This window comes from Papio anubis, chromosome 3 (assembly GCF_008728515.1).
Source record: "Papio anubis isolate 15944 chromosome 3, Panubis1.0, whole genome shotgun sequence".
Classification (NCBI taxonomy): Eukaryota; Metazoa; Chordata; class Mammalia; order Primates; family Cercopithecidae; genus Papio; species Papio anubis.
This window is the reverse complement of record NC_044978.1, coordinates 12,332,658-12,353,900: the sequence shown is the minus strand read 5'-3', so window position 1 is coordinate 12,353,900 and position 21,243 is coordinate 12,332,658. Positions and strand designations below refer to the sequence as shown.

Genomic DNA, 21,243 nt, shown 5'->3' with positions numbered 1-21,243 from the left:
AGTAGCTGGGATTACAGGCACCCACCCATGCCGAGCTAATTTTTGTATTTTTAGTAGAGACGGGGTTTTGCCATGTTGGCCAAGTTGGTCTCAAATCCTGAGCTCAAGTGATCCAGCTGCCTTGGCCTCCCAAAGTGCTGGCATTACAGGTGTGAGCCACCATGCCCCGCCTATTGTTGGTTCTTAATTATTTGCTAGCTAATATAATTTATGTATGTGAGTATTATTTCCTTTAAAGAAAATGAAGGAGGTAGTCTTTACCTTCCATTAGGGACTTTACATTTTTTTTGTTATTTACTTTATTTATTAGGGCCTACTATATGCCAGGTACTGGGAATACACAGACAGAATAGAACACAGCCTCTCAAAGTGCTCAAGGGCTAATGTGAGAAGTAAATGGTAAATAGATAAAGCACCCGTGATGGAATTGCTGTAAAGGGACTTGTTTATCCTAAGGGGAATGGAAGTATGGAGGAAGAAACATTTAAGTCTACCTACGAAGGACAAGGAATTCTTTTTGAAAGAGGCAGTCTTTGAGTTTAGTATAGAAAGAAATAGTAATTCATCAAAGACAAGAGGTAGGAAAAGGATTTTCTGAAAGACGAAACAGCACATGGGAAAGTACACAGGGAAAACATTTGGAAAGCTGCCCACAGGGAAGATATTTTGTTCCTTCAGGAGCACATATTCAGGTCTCTAGAAACCATCTAGTTTGGAAATGTGGCAATAGTTGGTTGCCAGTCAATGAGAATTTAGTGCTGTCTGCAAACCACTCTTTAAGCATGTGTAACCTGGCAGAAATTTTTGAGGGCATGGAGCAGTTAGAGGGCACTTGAGAGACATAAGAAAACCTGTGATGGGTTAGTCTTGGTAGGATAAACTTGTTCAGGGGAAAATCTGATTGTGTAGTTGTCATGTTTAAAACGTAATTTGAAGGTCTTGACTACAGTGAAACCCACCTCAACGTCTCATAAACAAAAATGGCAATTTATGGGTCATGTAGCCAAAATGAATATTGGAGTAATTCACAGAATTAATGGAAAAGCCGTAGGGACCAGAGCCTTCGAGGCTGGAACCCATGAAGGTGACCTTGGCTCTCCACAGACAGAACAAGTAGAGAAAAGGTGGGTCTAAGCTGCTTCCTGTTTAAGCCCCTTACTGCAAGCTTCATGATAATAAATTATTTCTGGTTTCAGCAAAAGAACTATATTCTTGAGGGCTTCTGGGAAGTTTTGGTGCTCCAAGAAGGATTCAAAGTAGACTGAATGAAATAGCAATCATATATTGATTAAATAGAAGCTGGACAGCAGCTTTTTATTCAAGCCTTTAAATGTCACTTTATTTTGCATAACTTCCTTTTTAGTTTTATTAACATTTATATTGGTTTTTTTTTTTTTTTAAATCTACTTTGTTTAGACAAAGAAAAATCAATTGCTTCCCATGCCAAGGACTTGTTTCCACTGAGAAATGCAGAGATACCTTAGAGCAGGGGTCTCCAACCCCCAGGTCACAGAACGGTACTGGTATCAGTACATTAGCGCATGAGCTCCGCCTTGTGCCAGATCAGTGGGGGCCTTGGATTCTCATAGCAGCGTGAAACCTATTGTGAACTGTGCATGCGAGGGATCTAGGTGCCAAGCTCCTAAGCCTGCTGATCTCCCCCACACCCCACCCAAGCCCACCACGCCGATGGAAAGATTGTCTTCCACAAAACCAGTCCCTTGTGCCAAGAGTTGGGGACCGCTGCCTTAGAGGCACTGCCGTTCCCCACTTGTGTTTTATGCCCCTCCCCATTTCCCATCCTAGGGTAGTCTGAGATGATAGCTAAATCTGATAGTATTCGCGATCACTGGGAATGCATGGAGGGAGGCAGAAAGGTCCAATGGAGAGCCTTGCTGTTGCTTTAACTTTGATGATCAAAAGAAAAGGATCCCATTAAAGAGAGGTAGAAGAAACAGAGCTGTAGGCTCAAAGATGGGAAGTGATGGAGAGAATTAAATTCAACTGAGTCAGCTGGCACGGTGACTCATGCCTGCAATTCCAACACTTTGGACAGCTGAGGCAGGAGGATTGCTTGAGGCCAGGAGTTCAAAACCAGCCTGGGCAACATAGCAAGACTCCATCTCTAAAAATAAAATTAGCCAAGCATGATGGTGCATGCCTGTTGTCCCACCTACTTGGGAGGCTGAGGCAGGAGGATCACCTGCCCAGGAGTTCGAGATCACAGTGAGTTATAATCACTCCACTGCACTCCTGTCTTTAAAAAGATTAAAATTTTAAAAATTTAAAAATAATTCAGCTGAGTTAGAGAGGGTGAGGCTTGAAGAAGGCTATTTTATTGGACCTCTGGGAAATAGGTGATTTTCAAGAAAGCAGTTGTAATCGATATGTAGGGGCAAAATTTGTTCATTAAGCCTATATTTATTGATTATTTATAGAGTGCTATATTCCAGTGGGAGGAGATCTTTTTAAGAAAAACTTGGCCAGGTGTGGTGGCTCACACCTGTAATCCCAACACTTTGGGAGGTCAAGGTGGGTGGATCACCTGAGGTAAGGAGTTCCAGACCAGCCTGGCCAACATAGCAAAACCCCATCTCTACTAAAAATACAAAAAATTAGCCAGACGTGGTAGCATGTGCCAGTGATTCCAGCTACTTGGGAGGCTGAGGCAGTAGAATCATTTGAATATAGGAAGTGGAGGTTGTAGTGAGCTGAGATCATGCCACTGCACTCCAACCTGGGCAACAGATTGAGACTCTCCAAAAAAAAAAAAAAGGCCGGGCGCAGTGGCTCATGCCTGTAATCCCAGCACTTTGGGAGGCCGAGGCAGGCAGATCACGAGGTCAAGAGATGGAGACCATCCTGGCCAACATGGAAAACCCCATCTCTACTAAAAATACAAAAATTAGCTGGGCGTGGTGGCACCTCTAGTCCCAGCTACTTGGGAGGCTGAGGCAGGAGAATTGCTTGAACTTGGGAGGGGGAGGTCGCAGTGAGCCGAGATCGCGCCATTGTACTCCAGCCTGGTGAGACAGCGAGACTCTGTCTCAAAAAAAAAAAGAAAAGAAAAAAAACTGTCTCTACATACATGTATAAGCCACGAGGCAATGATAAGTGGTGATTAGTGTTCTCAAGAGCATCAGCCACAGTAGCAGATAGTGACGGGAGAGGGCTCATTTTTGATAGGGTGGCAGATAAGTCCCTGGGGAGGACATTATTGAAAAGATCTGATGACCTGTAGCAATCTGAGGGTGGGAGAGAAAATTCAAAGACGGTAACCCAGAAAAGCATGAAGCCTCTGAGTTGTTCAAGGAAGAGAAAGAGGGCGTGTATGACTGAACCAAGCAGAGGGAATGAGAGACAGAGGGAGCCTCTCTGCTTGGGAAGGACCAAGGAGCATGCAGTCAGCTTGGCCAAGGAAAGATTCTGAGTAGAATGGGGAACCTTTGGAGGGTTTTGAAAGGGCGTGAAATAACTGACTTACGTTTGAAAAGATTAATCACTCTGGCAACTGTTGCCAGTACTTTGAGCTGGGAAGCCACTGGGAGATTTTGAGCAGGAGGGCAGCATGAACTGACTTGGGTTTTCTGAGGATGATTTGGGCTGCTGTGTGGATTAGTGACTGTCGTGGAAGCAGAGTGAAGCGGCAGCATTGAGGACTCTCAACAGTAGTGCAGGTGGTACATGCTGGTGACAGGGAAGAGAGGAGGTGGTGGGGAAAAAAGGTTGAATTTAAGATAACTTTGGAAGTTGAGGTACGGTTAAGGCCAGAAACTTGTATAATTTAAGGGGCCTTACTTACGAAAAACAATGAAAAATTATGACTACAACGTTAGGTCCTAATGTGAATATTTAGAATAAGAAATCACAACAAATTATATTTTTTAAACACCACAAACATCAGAAAAATGAGATATTATTAGTTCACTGCCTGACACAGCTGTGTAATTGTGTTCCTTCATGTTTTTGGCTGCAAACTCCTTGATTGCCTTTTCATATGACCACCAACAATATCATTAAATCTTTTATTATGACTAGATGAGAAAACTTTTAGCTTCACAATTGGCTGTTGATAGTGACACATCTCCAGCTTCCTCTATCTTTTCTTTAAGCAGTACTTCTTCTCTGTAAGGAAACCCTGAGAGCAGTGCCTTTCAAACTTTAGGGTACCAGCATTTTCTGAAGGGCTTGTGAAAACACGGATTGCCGGGCCCCACCCCCAGAGCTGGGGATTCAGTGGGACCGGGGAGGGGCCTGAGAATCTGCATGTCTAACACATTCCCACATGCTGCCCATGCTGCTGGCCTGAGGACTTCACTTGGAGAACCCCAGCCCTTTGATCTTCCTCAGGTGCCTCAGGTCCCCCCCTCTGCCAGATTGTTTGTGAGTTAGGGTGGGAGGTATTAGGGGTAGGGTGGCCTGGCAATCTGGATTACAGTAGCCTGTGGGCACGGAACGATGCCATATCTCTTGTTCAGGTCCTTCTCAAGCTTCAGGGCAGAGTCCACCTGCTCCTTGAGGTCACCAGGGCAATATTGTCCCTGGGCACTGAGCAGATGTGAGGTGACGCTGGCAGCATCCAGGCACCGGGACTACCGCTGCCTGCAATCCTCTGAGACCCCAGCATGCGGTTGAGTTACAGCTCCCATTCTCCATGCCGCCCACCCCAGTCCACAGAGGACACATCAAGCCCTGGAAAGTTAAAGTTTTTTTTGCTTCATGTAAATTTGCATCTGCAGCAGATCCCACAGGATTTGCTGATGGACTGGAAGTGGGGTGTGAGGAAAGGAAGTGTTAAGGATGACTTCTAGGTCTGGGCCCGATGAACTGAGTGATGCTGATGCCATTTCCTGACGCGAGATGGAATAGTAGAATTGCAGATTGGTGGGTCATGAATTTTATGTGTATTCGTTTCCACTGGCTGCCATCATAAATTATGACCTTAGTAGCTTAAAGCAACAGAAATGCATTCACTCAAACGTTGGATGCCAAAAGCTCAACATCAGTTTTATTGGACCAAAATTAAGGTGTGGGTAGGACTGTGCTCGCTCTGGAGGCACTGGGGGGAATCATATTCCTTTCCTCTTGTCACTTCCGGTGCTGCCGGCATTCTTTCACGTGTGGCTACATCACTGCAACCTCTGCCTCTGTGGTCTCCTCACTGCAACCTCTGCCTCTGTGGTCTCCTTGCCTTCTCTTTAGTGTGTATCAAGTCTCCCCCTGCCTCTCTCTTATAAGGACACTTGTGATTGGGTTAAGGGGCCACCAGCTAATCCAAAATAACCTCTCTATGTCAAGATCCTTAATTACATCTGCAAAACCCTCCTTCTTTACAAAGTAACTTTTATAGATTCCTGGAATTGTGCCCTATGTCTTTGGGAGGCCATTATTCATCCTACTACAACACATTAAGTTTGAGATTCTTCTTACACATTCAAGTGGAGATTGGGAAGAATTTATTATGAGTGATTAAGAAATGGAGCAGTAAGAAAAGGAAAGAATGTTTCCAAAGCCTCCATATGTAACAATAAAATTCTCCTTATGATCAGGGAAACTTATAGGACAGAAGAAGATGAAAATAGGGAAAAGTTGGAGCCCATGGAAAATGTAAAAGTCATTTAAATTGTGTTTAATTATAGATAAATGCATCACGCTGCCTTTCAAAGTAAGTTAGTAGAGGACAGAGATTAGGTCAAGTAAACAAATTCTGTAGAAGATCTGATGTTCCATAGGGATAATAAATACTGAGTGGCATTAAAAGTCAAGGTAAGTAAAGATAAAAGAATCCTAATGAGATGTATCTTACTTTCAGATTTTCTTATTCTATTTATTATTTTACCAGACACACCTGAATTTTAAAACTAGGGTAATTATATGTAAGGAACAAAATGTCACAGGAGACAAGGTTACCTTTGAAAGGCAAAGAACTCATGTTCTGAAATGTAAGATACACAGCCTTTACCTGGAAGAGCTTTTTTCGGTATTAATGTTTGGGATCATGAAGGGAATCCGTGATACTGCCATGGTTGCTTAACCATGTGACATGCTCTATATTCAGACCTATAGCTAGCTGTGCATTAGAGAGTAGGACTATGTCATAGCCATATAAAGGCATTTTGTGTAAAAATACATGTTCAATGAAGGACTTCAGATGGAGAATCATGATTTATGTTTGTGGCCAAAAATCAGGGTTTTATTGTTTGCTTGCTAATCTAATAATTGGCTATCCACCATGACACAGTTTTACATGAAGGGAAATAACACAAAGAAATATGTTTTTTCATCATTATGAATTAATGAATTTACATAGTGCTCAGCAGATATTGTAGAGAAATTCTAGAGTTTCCTGAGTTTTCTGTGCACATGAAGTAAATATAAAACTTTCACATCTTTCAATCCTCTAATTTGTGCATAGGTGTGTTTTCCCACAATTTAATTGAATAAAGGTATTTTCATTTTGTTTGGGAAAAAGTACCAATTACTTAAAATATTATTTGAGAAATACTTCCTAATGTGATATCAAATATTTTTAGTTGGTTAAAAAAAAACTACTCAATTATTTGACTCTAAATAACTTTTATTTGATGTTTCTTACTTTAACAACAATTAGCGGGGTCCAGGTGAAAACATTTTACCCTGGACAGGTGCGGTGGCTCACGCCTTAATCCCAGCACTTTGGAAGGCTGAGGCAGGAAGATTATTTGAGGACAGGAGTTCGAGACCAGCCTAGGCAACATAGCATTCCAGCTCTACTAAAAATTTAAAAATTAGCCAGGCATGCTAATGTGCACCTGTAGTCCTAGCTACTCAGGAGATTCAGGTACAAGGATTGTTTGAGTTCAGGAGTTCAAGGCTGCAGTGAACTGTAATAGTGCCACTGTACTGCAGCCTGGATGACAGAGCAAGACCCCATCTCTACAAAAAAAAAAAAAAAAAAAAAAAAAAAAAAGACTCTAAGATACAGTTCTAACTTCTAAGCAATAATAAAGAGAGAGCATTGGGGTATTAATGGTTCTGTAATCATTTCTTAAATACCCAGACAAGAATAAGGCAATAACAACAACATTAATGATTAATTTAAAAAAATTATTTCTATAGCAGGCTACCGACTAGAAATACTATAATCAGTTGGACATCTAGCAGGGTGGATCATGTTATGGACTCGGTGGCTCGGAAGTCTGAAGAGCAGTGGACCTGTGCGGTGTGTACTTTAATCAATAAGCCCTCTTCTAAGGCATGTGATGCTTGCTTGACCTCAAGGCCTATTGGTAAGACTCAATTTTGATTTTGAGTTTGTTACATTTCTAAGAGGGTTAATTATACAAAGTCAAGAATATATCTTGCTCCATCTTGATATTCCATAAGTAAATAAAATTTCTTTCTCAAAAGTATAAAGGAATTGCCAGTTTTCACATGTAAACCATGCTAATATTCTGTTGAGTAATTTTTTTTAACAGAGAGGGAAAGCATGTTTGTGCTATAACAGTATGTGCCTTTGTATCTCAAAAAAACGGAGATGATCACATCTGTTCTCTACTGTTTCTAATGAATTATTCAATAAAGCTTTGTTTTATGCAGATTTCAGCAACTTTCGAGTTTGTTATTCAGTGCAAGTGTTTCATAAATTGAAAGGGAGGGTTTCTGTAAGAATATCTTTGCAGGTGGAATAGAAAAACGCTGAATTTTTTATCTTCTGTATCCCCTCTACCCTTGTTATTAAAATCTTTACCCAGACAATTGTACTGATTTCATTGAAATCTTTCAAAATAACTCTTCATAGCTCACGATTTCATGCGTTTAGAGCATGTAAAACCTAAGAGGAAACCTGTGATTAAGAGCCATCTCATTGCTGCGGCTTCTATTGTGTTCTCAAAGTGTTATTTCTTTCTTCAATTAGAGATGAGAAAGTTCATTCCTGACTTATGCACCCCCGCATTGTGTCAACTGTCATATCGTGGTTTGTTCCCTGGGCCGGAAAGGCAGACATCACCCCTTGCGTAGCTTTGCTGTGCTGCATCTCCTATTTCTACCTCTCCTTCTTCAGTATCCTTCAACAGAGACAGAGCCCACGGAAAAACACAATCTTAGGTTGCCACATTGATTTCAACGTTCTGAAATGCATTTATATGTCTCATTAACTGTTTTCTTGTTAATGTTTCTGAGTCAGAAAGACATCTTAATGAAAATATAGAATGTATTATAGTACATGTTCCAAAATCCTAGGATACTCTGTTGAAACGTTGTATTTAATAGATGTTAAGTCTGGCCCGGTGCGGTGGCTCACGCTTGTAATCCCAGCACTTTAGCAGGCTGAGGCAGGCGGATCACAAGGTCAGGAGCTCGAGACCATTCTGGCTACCACGTGAAACCCGTCTGTACTAAAAATACAAAAAATTAGCTGGGTGTGGTGGCGGGCACCTGTAGTCCCAGCTACTTGGGAGGCTGAGGCAGGAGAATGGCGGGAACCCGGGAGGCGGAGCTTGCAGTGAGCCGAGATCATGCCGCTGCACTCCAGCCTGGGCGACAGAGCAAGACTCCATTTAAAAAAAAAAAAAAAAGATATTAAGTTTTTGTAATTCATCTTTACTTGTTTTAAATAAGCCTTTCACTTTGTCTTGTCTTTCCTTGCCATTCCTGGTAGTCTAGAAACAGGTCTCTAACTGCTGACCTAATGCTTTATAGGATATAATCTCTTAATTACCACTTGTTAATACTTTGCCTAATATTAGCAAAACTGATAGCTGAATCACCTTTAAATGCTTAAACATAATAAAAAGCAAATATAAATCTGTGTTAAACCCATGTCGGGGTTTCTATAAGTCAACATTTTGCATTTTACATAATATTTCATTTCCTAGCCAGAAGATGATTAATTCTGACTTGTCTGAGCTAACTTGGTGTTATTAGTTCTATATATTAGTTCACTGTAATAAAGTGAAGTAAATGTTTTAATCAAATAAAAAGATGTTTCACATAATCAGTATGTTATATTTATAGGACTATTGCAGAATTACTTATCTCTCCTTCCAGATTCAGTGCTGAAGAATGAAGAAAATTCTACTGTCTTTAGCCACTTAATGAAGTACCCGTGTAATACTTTTGGAAAACCTCATACAGAAGTCAAGATCAACAGAAAAACTGCATTTGGAACTACAACTCTTGTCTTGACTGATTTTAGCAGTAAATCCAGTACTCTGGAAATAAAAAAAAAGCAAAACCAGACACTAGATAAGGAGTTTCAAAACTCTCCTCCTACTAATGTCTGTTTGAAGGATACACAGCACCCCTCCAAGAAGAGAACAAACAATATAACTCAACTCTCCAGCAAAGTAAACATATCACCTACAATCAGTTCAGAATCTAAATTATTCAGTCCAGCACATAAAAAACTAAAAACAGCCCACTGCTCATCACCAGATCTTAAAAGCTGCAGCCCTGGATATTCTAGCAGGTATGATGCTTTTAACCTTGGTCTTTAAGATAATTGCTTTATTTTTTTTTTTTTTTAAAGACGAGGTCTCTCTGTCTCCTAGGCTACAGTGCAGTGGTGTGATCTCAGCTCACTGCAACCTCTGCCTCCAGCATTCAAGCGATTCTCCTGCCTCAGCCTCCCAAGTAGCTGAGATTACAGGTGCCTGCCATCACACCTGACTAATTTTTGTATTTTCAGTAGAGATGGAGTTTTACCATGTTGGCCAGACTGGTCTCAATCCCCTGATCTCAAGTTATCCACCCACCTCGGCCTCTCAAGGTGCTGGGATTACAGACATGAGCCACCACGCCTGGCCGGTTGCATTAAGTTTTAAGAGGACAGAAATTGTCCCTTGCTAAGGAAGTTGAATTACTTTTGGTAACATGAATCAAACCCTAAAAGACTATTATAGTAGTCTGCCTCTTTTCCCTTCTCTAGATTATAATGTTAGAGAAGGGAAGGAAATAAAAAACATGATTTCCTACATGTATAAAAAGTTGGGTTTTTTTTTTCTGATAATAACTATACACATGATCAGTACAGAATATTTGGAAAATATTGTACAGCATAAAGAAAAATATTTGTCACCCATAATCATACTGCTTATCAATAACCAGTTAGCATTTTTTAATATTTCCTTCCAGTGAAAGATAGTCTTCCAAAAGGGGAACTATTTTTTATAAAAGTTTAGTTAGTATACTGTGTTCTAAAAGGAAGGGTCTGAGATACCTCTGGTGACCTTTCTGTTAAAGAACGTGGATGGATCTCAAACAGTCATGCGAGATGGTGTTTATTTTTATTTTTGTTTTTTTCTTTGAGACAGCATTTCGCTCTTGTCGCCCAGCTGGAGTGCAATGGCACAATCTCGGCTCACTGGCACAACACCTGGCAAATTTTTTTTTTGTATTTTTAGTAGAGACAGGGTTTCGCCATGTTGGCCAGGCTGGTCTCGAACTCCTGACCTCAGGTGATCTGCCCACCTCAGCCTCCCAAAGTGCTGGGATTACAGGCATGAGCCACTAGGCCTGGCGTTGCTCTTTATTTTAACTGAAAGTCCTGAAAAGCCTGCTTGCTACTTTGTATCTGAAATTCAAAAGTTGTAATTGTAACTAATAAATACTACCAGAGCAGATACATTTTATAGGACTTCCAGCTACATGTCCAGGAGAACACCCTCATTTTTGTGGCCTGGGATACAGAAATTTGAATACATAATGTCATCCTCTCTTTTCCTTAATGATGATTGGCAGCTCCTGAAACAATTTTCTATTGACCCTCCTTCCCCCTTTGTCTGGCCCTCCCAGTCCCTTTATCTGCAATTCCTAACTATGGCAACCCGATGTTACATCTCCAACAGAGGACACATTTCTCCACCGTGTTCTTTTCTGAGCTGCTTTCTTTCTTCCTTCAGAAAGCAGCTGACATACATCCAGCATTTTTGAATAGAGGGTCCTCCTCCCATGTATGTCTTTTCTTGCCAGTGGGAGACAGGCAGAGAAAGAGTTACAGTCATCCCTCGGTATCCTCAGGGAATTTGTTCCAGAACCCCCAGGATACCAAAATCTGCAGATGCTCAAGTCCCTGATATGAAATGGCATAGTCCTTGCATAGAACATATGCACACCTTTTCATATATTTAAATCATCTCTGCATTACTTCTTATAATACTGAATTCAATGTAAAGACTGTGTAAATAATTGTTATACTGTATTTTCTTTGTATAATTTTTTATTGTTTCATTTTTATTATTTCTTGTTTCCAAATATTTTCGATCCAAGATTGGTTGAATTCATGGATTGGAAACCTGCAGATGTGGAGGGGTGTACTTTGGTTGGGACCTAGAGTAATCTCAGGTGGAATTGTGAGATTCACTGGCTTTTCCTCTTATTAACTATGCCTTTACTGATGGATAGATGCCTCTTGGCAGTGGGATGAGGGTCCATTTGGTGTAAACTCCTAGAGCAACCTGTAGGAATCCTTAAGCTTATTTCATAACAAATTCGGAGACAGTCTTTGCTCAATAGATGTATTTACTCCGAGTTTCCTATTCCAACTCTCATTTCATCATCAGTTAATCCTGATGATTTATCCTTGACTGGCTTTTTTAATGTTTTGTTCATAATCATTTAGAGCTTAACTTTTGTTCATATGCTCACATTTGAATTAAGCTATGGGGGCTGAACTTTTAACTGACTGGATAAATTCACCACCTGTTCACTTTAACCCCAATTAATGCCTCATGGTGGAAGTTCATGAAGGAGTTAATTAAGAATGTTTGAGTTGGGAGGCTGTCCTGGAGGAGAAAAGCATTTCCAAACAGTCTTTTCTGTTCCGTGGCTTAAGTGGATAGTAGAAGTGATCATCTTAAAATATTGTGGCATTCGTTGTACCTGGATGAAATATCTTGGCATATTTTTATTCCCTTAGTGCTTTGTAGAAAATCTCAGACAATTTCACTAATGAATTAGGGATTTAAAAAAACATTAATGTAACCTTAAATTTAAATGATTTCTTCATAAGCCATTAGTAATAGGATCATATGATCAATCACAGTGCACCGCACTCCTTAGAAATGCTGCAGCCTGTGTGTGTATTGAATATAAGAACACCAGGACTGAGACTCCACAATCAATCAAGATCAACTAGCAGAATAAATGTCAAGTGATGAAATAAATTCACCCAGCAGCCCTTCTGCACCCAGCTACTTTACAAGGAATAAATTGCAAATTACTGTCATTTATTTCATTTTTCTCCTTGTCTGGCAGCTATAGTGTTCATCTTGTGGACAAGATGCCTAGCAGAAGCTCACAACATAATACTATTAAAGCAGGTGGTCCATTCATAATTTATAGCCAGTTTATTTTTTCTTTAATATTATATGATAATTACTTTGACTTTTGTTCTCTTAATTACAGTTCTCATTACCACACAATCCATGCAGCGTTGATGAGGCATATTTTCTGATTGGTCTTGAGATAGATGTGCATTCCATCCAGTTATTGGGTTATAAATTAGATGACTGAACCCATTTTTAAACAGTTAAGAATAATTACTAGAAACAGTTTAAGTTGTCGATTCAATTATTGTAAACACAGAGCAAAACACAGTGATGCATTTTCAAAAAATGCTTGTGTTTTAGGTTGAAATTTTTCCTGAGTTGATGCAAAGACTCACATAGAAGGGTGAAATGACAATAACAAAATCATTAATATTGTCTCACGTTTGCTGCCATCAGGGGTGTTGAAGATTTGTCTTAATCACAGTGCAAGTACTGACACCATGTCCTTGTCTCTGGGTTTGCTTCTGGGAGTTTTCAGTCTAAGGATTTCAGAACCACCTGGGACCATCCGGAATGAGTCATTTCACTTTTGTTTCAATTCTTGCAATAATCCTGTATGACAAAATCCACATTCATGAGACCGATTAATCCAAACAATTCACACAATATTTTCATTATAATGAATCACCCTATCTATAAAATGAGTTAAACCAAACTTGTCCAACCAAAGGCTTGTGGGCCGGTTGGCTTTGAATGCAGCCCGACACACATTTGTAAACTTTCCTAAAACATGAGTTTTTTGTGTGATATTTTTTTTAAGTTCATCAGCTATCATTAGGGTTACTGTATTTTATGTGTGGCCCAAGACGTTTCTTCTTCTTCCAATGTAGCCCAGGGAAGCCAAAAGATTGGACACCCCTAAGTTAAACTGTGATAAGTTGACCATGAAAAAATAATATTCACTTTAAAATTACAGACCTGTGCTTAGTAATGTCTTCCTTCTTGATGATAGTTTTTGTCTGGTCTCTTCAGTTTTATTTATTAATAAGTATTGAGCATCTATTATGCCTCAGGCATTGTTCTTGATTCTAATGACATGTACATGAGCAGACTATAGCCAGCAGGGCCAACTCCATCCCACCACCTGTTTGTGTAAAGCTTTATTTCCATTTGTTTAGATATATTCTGTGACTGCTTTTCGTGATGACAGACTTAGACCATAAGACCAGCAAGCCTAAAATACGTTATCTGAAAAGGTTTGCCGGCCCCTGATCTATTATATTAATAGATCGTTTATAACCCAGCGTTAATATTCAAAATGATGGCCATGATCACTAAAATGAATGATTCTGTATGCTACGTTTAAATAAGAAATCTGCTACATTTTAGAAAGTTTTTAAATGATTAAAACAAAGAGAGGAACTAAGATGTCCTCAGTTAATCAGAACATTTAATTATCCTGGATAATGCTTTCTATCATAAAATTAAGATTAGCTGTGAATATTTAGAGCCAGCGTGATTACAGGTGGCATCAGTATTTTGGTTATATTACTTCAGTGCTTCGTAACTTAATGTGCATACGAATCACCTGGGAATCCTGCTAACATGCTGATTCTGATTCTGCAAGCAATCTGGCGTAGTAGCTAACAAACCCCGGGGGATGCTGATGCTTCTGGTCAGTGGACCACACTCTGAGTACCAAGAAGTACCAAGATTGAACGTGGCTTTTTTTTTTTTTTTTTGAGACGGAGTCTTGCTCTGTCACCAGGCTGGAGTGCAAAGGCGCAATCTCAGCTTACTGCAACCTCTGCCTCCCGAGTTCAAGCAATTCTCCTGCCTCGGCCTCCTGAGTAGCTAGGATTACAGGCATGTGCCACCACGCCCGGCTAATTTTGCATCTTTAGTAGAGACAGGGTTTCACCATGTTGGCCAGGCTGGTCTTGAACTCTTGACCTCAGGTGATCCTGCCGCCTCAGCCTCCCAAAATGCTGGGATTACAGGCGTGAGCCACTGCACTCAGCCTGTGGCCATGTTTTTTACTTAATTTTTAAAGAAAGAAATGGAGTGGAAGGCAGAAATGAAGGCAGAGAGATGACATTTGGGCCTCTCCTTTCTACCGTAATCCTGCCTTCTACCTTGGCCCTTCTCCCCAGAAAAACCTTAAAACAGAGAATCCAAACCTCTCCCTGGATATGTGGAACCCTGGAGCTCTCTGGGTTGAAACAAGTAGGTTAGAAAATGTTCAACCGTTATCCAAAACAGCCACCTCTAAAATGGTACATAAAACTGTTTTTATGTCCACACGATTTTTAATAAGAATGCATCATTTCATTAATTTTGTTAATATTCTTAATCTTTTCTCCTTTAATTTTGTTTAAGCATTGTTTATGAACCACTTGCTTTAATTGTGAAATCTGTTGACTTCTCTACAACTGTCCAGATTATCTGGCTTCTCTTGAAGTTAAATGTTGGAGGAGATTGGTGAACTGAAAGGTTGTGGAAAAGAGAAGTCCTTTGCCTCTCAGCTTTCCTATTTCTGATTTGGTATTACCCATGACTCTAAAATACAACCACCACCCCCTACCCTGAAAAAGGTACCATCAAAACAGTTGCTGGTGAAGTATTTAATGATAACGATGTATTTAGCAATGCCTACAGCTGCTCGTTTACAAATGGCTACTGAAGAAACCTTCAAAAATTGCCCTCAGCATGTTTGAGTTCATCCCAGCAAACATTTTCAAAGCAGTATATTTAAGCATGTTATATAAATGAATTTCAGTCAGTTTCATCACAAATAAAAGATTGCTTTCTCTGAACATTTCAGTTAGATATAATGTATTCAGGCATCATAGAAACAAGTGTATAAATGCAGTTTAGGAAGCAAGGAAAAAGAGAAATCACCTTTGATTTTTAAGTATTTTCAACAATTATTTAAGAATGATATTTTTGTTCTTTAGATATTTACCAAAAAGATGAGAACGGATTAACTGTTTTATCATTAAAAAGTTTTAAAAAATAGGAATATTAAGAGGGGGACTTCTGGTTTTAATGAATGTGAACACTTTCTCTTCAACCAGTTTATTAAAAAACTAATTCTCATAAAGGCCTCATTAAAATATGTACAACATAGAAAATGTAAATAAGCTTCTTTTCAAAAAGAAAATTCTGTTTATACAGCTACAGTACAAGGCCAGCTTCTGGCCTGTGTACACCGGGTATGAAGACAACCTCCAAATCCTCTTGATCCTAATTGTGGGGGAGAATAAAGCTTCCCTGCTAGCTTTACCAAATTCACATTTTTGCTCTCTGCCAGGCAGCCTGTTTCTTGCAAGAATATGATTGCGACTATTAGAGTAGCCTTGATCAGAGAAAAGCATAGAAAATTGTCTTTAAAGTAGACAGCAGAGAGAGTGATTTCTATGGCCTTGTCAGAGCCATTGATGAGAGTTTGCTACCGATGAGAAAATAATTAGAGAATATTGTGACTAGCCACTTTGGGACCAGTGGGAATGGAGAACCTGGACTGGAGAATAGTTCAGAGGAAATAAAAGTGGCTACCGTGTAATACTGAGTAAGAAAAGAACAGAATATCAGAAATGAAAAATAAAATTTGATTTACTGGATGCACAATCCAGCTGCTTTTGTTCTTTAGAAATTTAAATTACGTGTTTTAGGTACATAGGTAACTTTGGAAATAAATTAGAATTACCTGGGAAAACAAAGAATAAAGACAGCATTTGCATAATGACCTAATGCTAACGTGGTCCAGTTTTTGATAAAATTTCTTTGTACAAGTGAAATTCTGACATGTGGGGCAAAGTGGTGTGAATGGTCCTTTAGCACTCCTATGCGGTGCTTACTTTGTAGCCTGTCATTACAGTGAACTTCAAATTAATGTGACAGATGGCCCTGGTACCTTAAATTCTGACGGCCCTCGCTGCAGTAAACACAGCCGCCTCTGCATTCTCCGAGTTGTGAGGAAGGATGGCGAAAACAAGGGCAGGCAGTTCTATGCCTGTCCTCTACCTAGAGAAGCACAATGTGGATTTTTTGAAGTATGTGTAAGATTTATCTAGCGTACTACAATGTAATGAAATGCTTTGGTTATTCATGTATAACAAATAGCAATACTTTCCTAGTTTTACCTTTTACCTTTAAATTTGAAATAACCATATTGGCATTCGGTCTAAAGCTTGAATGTTGAGTAGCTTAAAATTCAGATGTTCAGCCAAAAGAAATTTAATAAAATAATAGCTATTGTATTGTTAGAGTATATCATATTTATAGTCACAAGTCTAGAAGTGTTGCCCTTAGCTTGTAAAGTTAGAAAGACGCTGAGTGACTAGCAAATACTAGTAGTACGTATGTGGCTAATAATCCAGGGTGAGAATTTGTTCTTCCTGACTTCAGTGCTACATCAAAACCTTTGCTTTATGCATTGGATAAAGGTTTATAAGAAAAACAACTTACATGCCTGGGATTTGCAGTAACCTTATCAAATCCTACTTAACTGACCCAAAAGAGTGATGGCAGAATAGCAAATTAGCTACAGGCGATTCCTCATGCCTTCCCAGTCTGTGGCTATGTCCCTAAAGATGAACCTAAGATAGGAGATCAGAACCTCAGGTCCATTTAGTCAGTCTCACTTCCAGTATTCCTCAGTGTGAGCATCTCATCAGGCTGAGTGGGATTCTAATGGTCAGAGATACATATTTTTTTCTAGTTACTCTTCATCTGAAATAGAACTGAAAAAAAGAAAATATTGATATGTTTCAGTGCTGGAGCAAAGATTTTCTGGTTGGACTTTTTGAAAAATCAAATGTCTGTCTTCAATGTGATACCTCCTTAAGGAATCTCCCAGGGAAAATTGGACAGTGATCTTAGACCTCAGTCTCTGAACACAATGTGACTCTACCCTACAAAATTCACAGATTTCCTCCTCAAGAAGCTTTTATAGATGTAATGGGAAAAGCAATATTCGTAGTATTGCTAAAAATATAATAGCCTTTTTTATATCTCTCTTGAGGTCAAAATTAGTAAGAATAATATAATAGAATCTGTCTAATTTAGTCTGGGTAAGTCTTTATTCGATGCTTTTCCTAAGGAAGTTTAATATTAAAATCATGACAAATCTTTGATCTTACAGGGTTTCTTGTTGTTGTTGTTTGGTTGGTTGGTTGGTTGATTTCTTTTTTAGAGACAGGGTTCTCACTATGTTGCCCAGGCTGGTTTCAAACTCTTGTGCTCAAGCTATTCTCCCACCTCAGCCTCCCAAAGTGCTGGGATTAAAGGCGTGAGCCACCACACCTCGCCTGATCTTACAGTTTTAACTGAAACAGACCTATGGCAGGGATATTGGTGATTATAGCAAGATTTTGATAGTTTTCAATTATTCTTAATAAAGTGAAGAAACTTCTGTAAATAAACCTTTAGACAAAGGGAAGCTCAGAATTACGGCCATTTTCTGCGTGATTCAAACAAATTTGTAAGAGACATGCTTCTTTTAGGATACGCTTCTTTTAGTTAGACATGCTTCTTTTAGTTGCCTTTTTTAAAGGCAACGACTAATGACTAGTCTATTTTACAATGTCAAATTAATGATAACAGCAGTGAAGATTATACAGCACTAATCGCATGTGCCTAGGGTTAGCCTGTACATCATGATAACTTTTATATAAACTTGTAAAATTTACCTTTGTTTCCTGCAGTGGGCAGATTTGTCCTTCCCATTCTGCAACCATGGCAAACGTTCCATCATGAAAACAGTATTGAAGATTGGACCTAACAATGGAAAGAATTTTTTTGTGTGTCCTCTTGGGAAGGAAAAACAATGCAATTTTTTCCAGTGGGCAGAAAATGGGCCAGGCATGAAAATTATTCCTGGATGCTAATATCTGTAGATTCTCTGGCATTTAATCTCTTCAAACTGTATGTAATGTTTGGTCCTCCTCTGTTTCATAGAAAAGTTGTAGAATATCTATGATACATTGAAAAGTTACTGCAATATTTGAGAACTGTTCTTTTTTTTTCCTTTCCATCTTTGGTGCCATCTTTCCGTCATTGGCTATGTGTTTTCTTTTTGCCTTGATGAACGTTCTATGTGTTTCATCAGATACAGAGCGTATTCCATTTAGGATGTGTATTTAATGCATTTAGTGATGACAATAAAGTGTTTTTAGTATGCTCTTAGTCTCTTGTAACTGTGGAGAAGCAGAGTTTGTTTTTTTTTTAGGAAAGGATTATGCAACACAATAAAATAAGATATTCTGTCTGTAGTAAATATATTTCTCATGTACAACCACTATTTATAATATATAATTAAAGATATTTCTTGTTTTATTAAATAAAATTTAAGAAATAAGATCTTCTTTGTGAACAAGTCTATTTTTAAAATTCTGTGCAACCAACATTAAGTTGCTGTTAGATGCTAGGGCTATGCCAAACCTTGTATGACTTCAAATTTGTGTTCTCATGTAAAGTGATGGGGACGCAGACTGTAAAAGTAACATCTAAGAAAAGAAGAACTTGGGTGTAGGTGTTTAAAAGAGAGGTTGATTTGTATTTTTCTAATGCCCTCTCCCCCCTGCTTTCATTTAAATTTTAGCACAGATCGCAATGATTGTTCCCCCTCAATAAAAAGTCACTTGTAAGGTGTTTTTGCATGCTTGTACAAAAAAGTCCTTTCAAAGCTGGTTGAATCTTTTTTTTTTTTTAAAAGGACAGCATGAAGGTGGCTTGAACTACTTTCCCATTCTATCACTAATTTTTTCATTCAGAGCTATAGAAGTTAATAGCATATGAAATTATTGGCAAGAACAAAACATATTTTATAGTTTTATAAGTATTTTGTTTTGACTCTACACTGAAAAGACAGGACCAACCTAGGATGAATGATCTTCACCCAAATTGCTCAACAGGGCAGTGACTCTACAGACCAGGAGCTGGACTGGACAGTTGACAGTCTTAGCTGCCCTGATGTGAAGTACGTAGGGAGTACATTAAGAAGGAAACTGCAAGCTGATAAACAGGAAAAAAGGTCTACTGCAAAAAGGACTTCCATAAAGTCTGGTTTCCAAAAATGTGCATATTAATTACACAGAAATGTAGGTAAATGAAACAATAGGTTATACAATAAACTTAGATCCTTATCCTAATAAGAAATGTTCAGGATCTATATGAGGAAACTATTTTTTTGAGACAGGGTCTCACTCTGTCCCCCAGGCTGGAGTGCAGTAGCATGATCTCGGCTCACTGCAGCCTCAGTCTGTCGGACTCAAGCGACCCCCTAGCCTCAGCCTCCCAAGTAGCTGGGAATACAGGTGTGTGCCAGCATGCCAGGCTAATTTTTGTAGAGATGGGGTTTGTCCTACCGCCCAGGCTGGTTTCTTCTGGGCTCAAGAGATCCTCCCACCTTGGCCTTCCAAAGTGCTGTGGGATTACAGGTGTGAGCCACCACGCCTGGCCTGAAGAAACTTTCATCTGAGGCCCAAAGAACCAGATGCATTCTAGTTCAAACAAGCAAAAACAAGTTCTTGTTTGGAAAGAATGAGTGTTTAAATGACAGCATTCTTTCAGACTTCTATTATAACGAAATTTCTCATAAAAAATCGCAGTGGGGGTTTCTGCCTCCTTGTGTCCTGGTGAGCTCCAGCTGAACCCAACCTTCCCACAGATAACTCTAGATTCTGGACCAAATCAAAAGCACCGCTGGAGAGTGAACTAAAGCAGGCGGATTCTTGAAGGCTGTGAAATTTAGAAGAAAGAATTGACTGGAGGTGATTTCCCATTTTTTACAGCTTTTGTCCTGAGGGCAGAACAAAAACAGTATCAAGTAGGCCAGCCAAAACTTCAGTATAAAACCTGAAGTATTTCTCATCTGCAGAATCAGCAGGCAATTTTGGCAGCCACGGCCACTGGGAAGTAAGGGAGAAATCTCAGAAAGGACATGGAGAGGGGAGCCCCACATTCTGTGAAGCTCTGCTGATGTCATTGACCACTGAACCATATATGCATGGGACAAACTGAACACAGCAAGCTAAAGATAAAAGCTGAACCAGCCAGGCACAGTGGCTCACACCTATAATCCCAGCACTTTGGGAGGCCGAGGCGGGCGGATCACAAGGTCAAAAGATCGAGACTATCCTGGCCAACATGGTGAAACCCCATCTCTACTAAAAATACAAAAATTAACTGGGCGTGGTGGTGCATGCCTGTAGTCCCAGCTACTCTGGAGGCTAAGGCAGGAGAATCGCTTGAATCTGGGAGGTGGAGGTTGCAGTGAGCTGAGATCTCATCATTGCACTCCAGCCTGGCGACAGAGTGAGACTCCATCTCAAAAAAAAAAAAAAAAAAAGCTGAGCCGAGATATGATCTGCCATGCAAGAAAGAGATTTTGTAGTTGGAATCTAACCAAATTAATCTGCTGCTGAGATAAATACATCAACACTCTTTAGAAGCCGACAGCAGGTCCTTGAATAACCCTTCATTCGACATCATTTTGTTGTAACTATGAGAAACATATCACTTTCAGCCACGGCCACTATCTGTGTGGAGTTGACACGCTCTCCGCATGTCTGCATGAGTTTTCCTCTGGACACTGGGTTCCTCCCACATCCCAAAGACGTGTGCTTTAGGTGAACTGGCACGTGTGTGTTCATGGTTCCAGTGTGAGCGTGTGTTAGTGTGAGTTGCCCTGTCACGGGAGGGCATCCTGGCCAGGGAGAGTTCCCACCTGGTGCCCTGAGCTGCTAGGATAGGTTCCCACCACCTGCAACCCAGAACTGGAATAAGTGGGTTGGAAAATGAATGAATATGAATTGCAGAAAACTAAAAATCTGCCAAGTATACAATAATCATACAAATGCACAACAACACAGTACGAAACATTTGCAAACATTTATTCTGTGAGTTAACTCATCACCACTACTACAATCGTCAGTCACTCCAAAATTCGGGTAGCTAAGGAAAAAAAAAAATTACTCTGACTGCAGTG

General features: G+C 39.7%; 1 protein-coding gene across 1 annotated transcript in view; it reads left to right on the top strand.

Moving 5' to 3' along the window:
- NEIL3 (nei like DNA glycosylase 3) overlaps positions 1–18,627 on the top strand; it is a 53,184-nt gene extending 34,557 nt beyond the window's left edge. The window contains exons 7-10 of the mRNA XM_003899387.5: positions 7,099–7,268; positions 9,031–9,451; positions 16,132–16,306; positions 17,960–18,627. Of these exons, the coding sequence (XP_003899436.2) occupies positions 7,099–7,268; positions 9,031–9,451; positions 16,132–16,306; positions 17,960–18,142 (949 nt within the window). The 3' untranslated portion in view covers positions 18,143–18,627. The remainder of the gene's footprint in view (positions 1–7,098; positions 7,269–9,030; positions 9,452–16,131; positions 16,307–17,959) is intronic.
- The last annotated feature ends 2,616 nt before the right edge of the window (positions 18,628–21,243 follow it).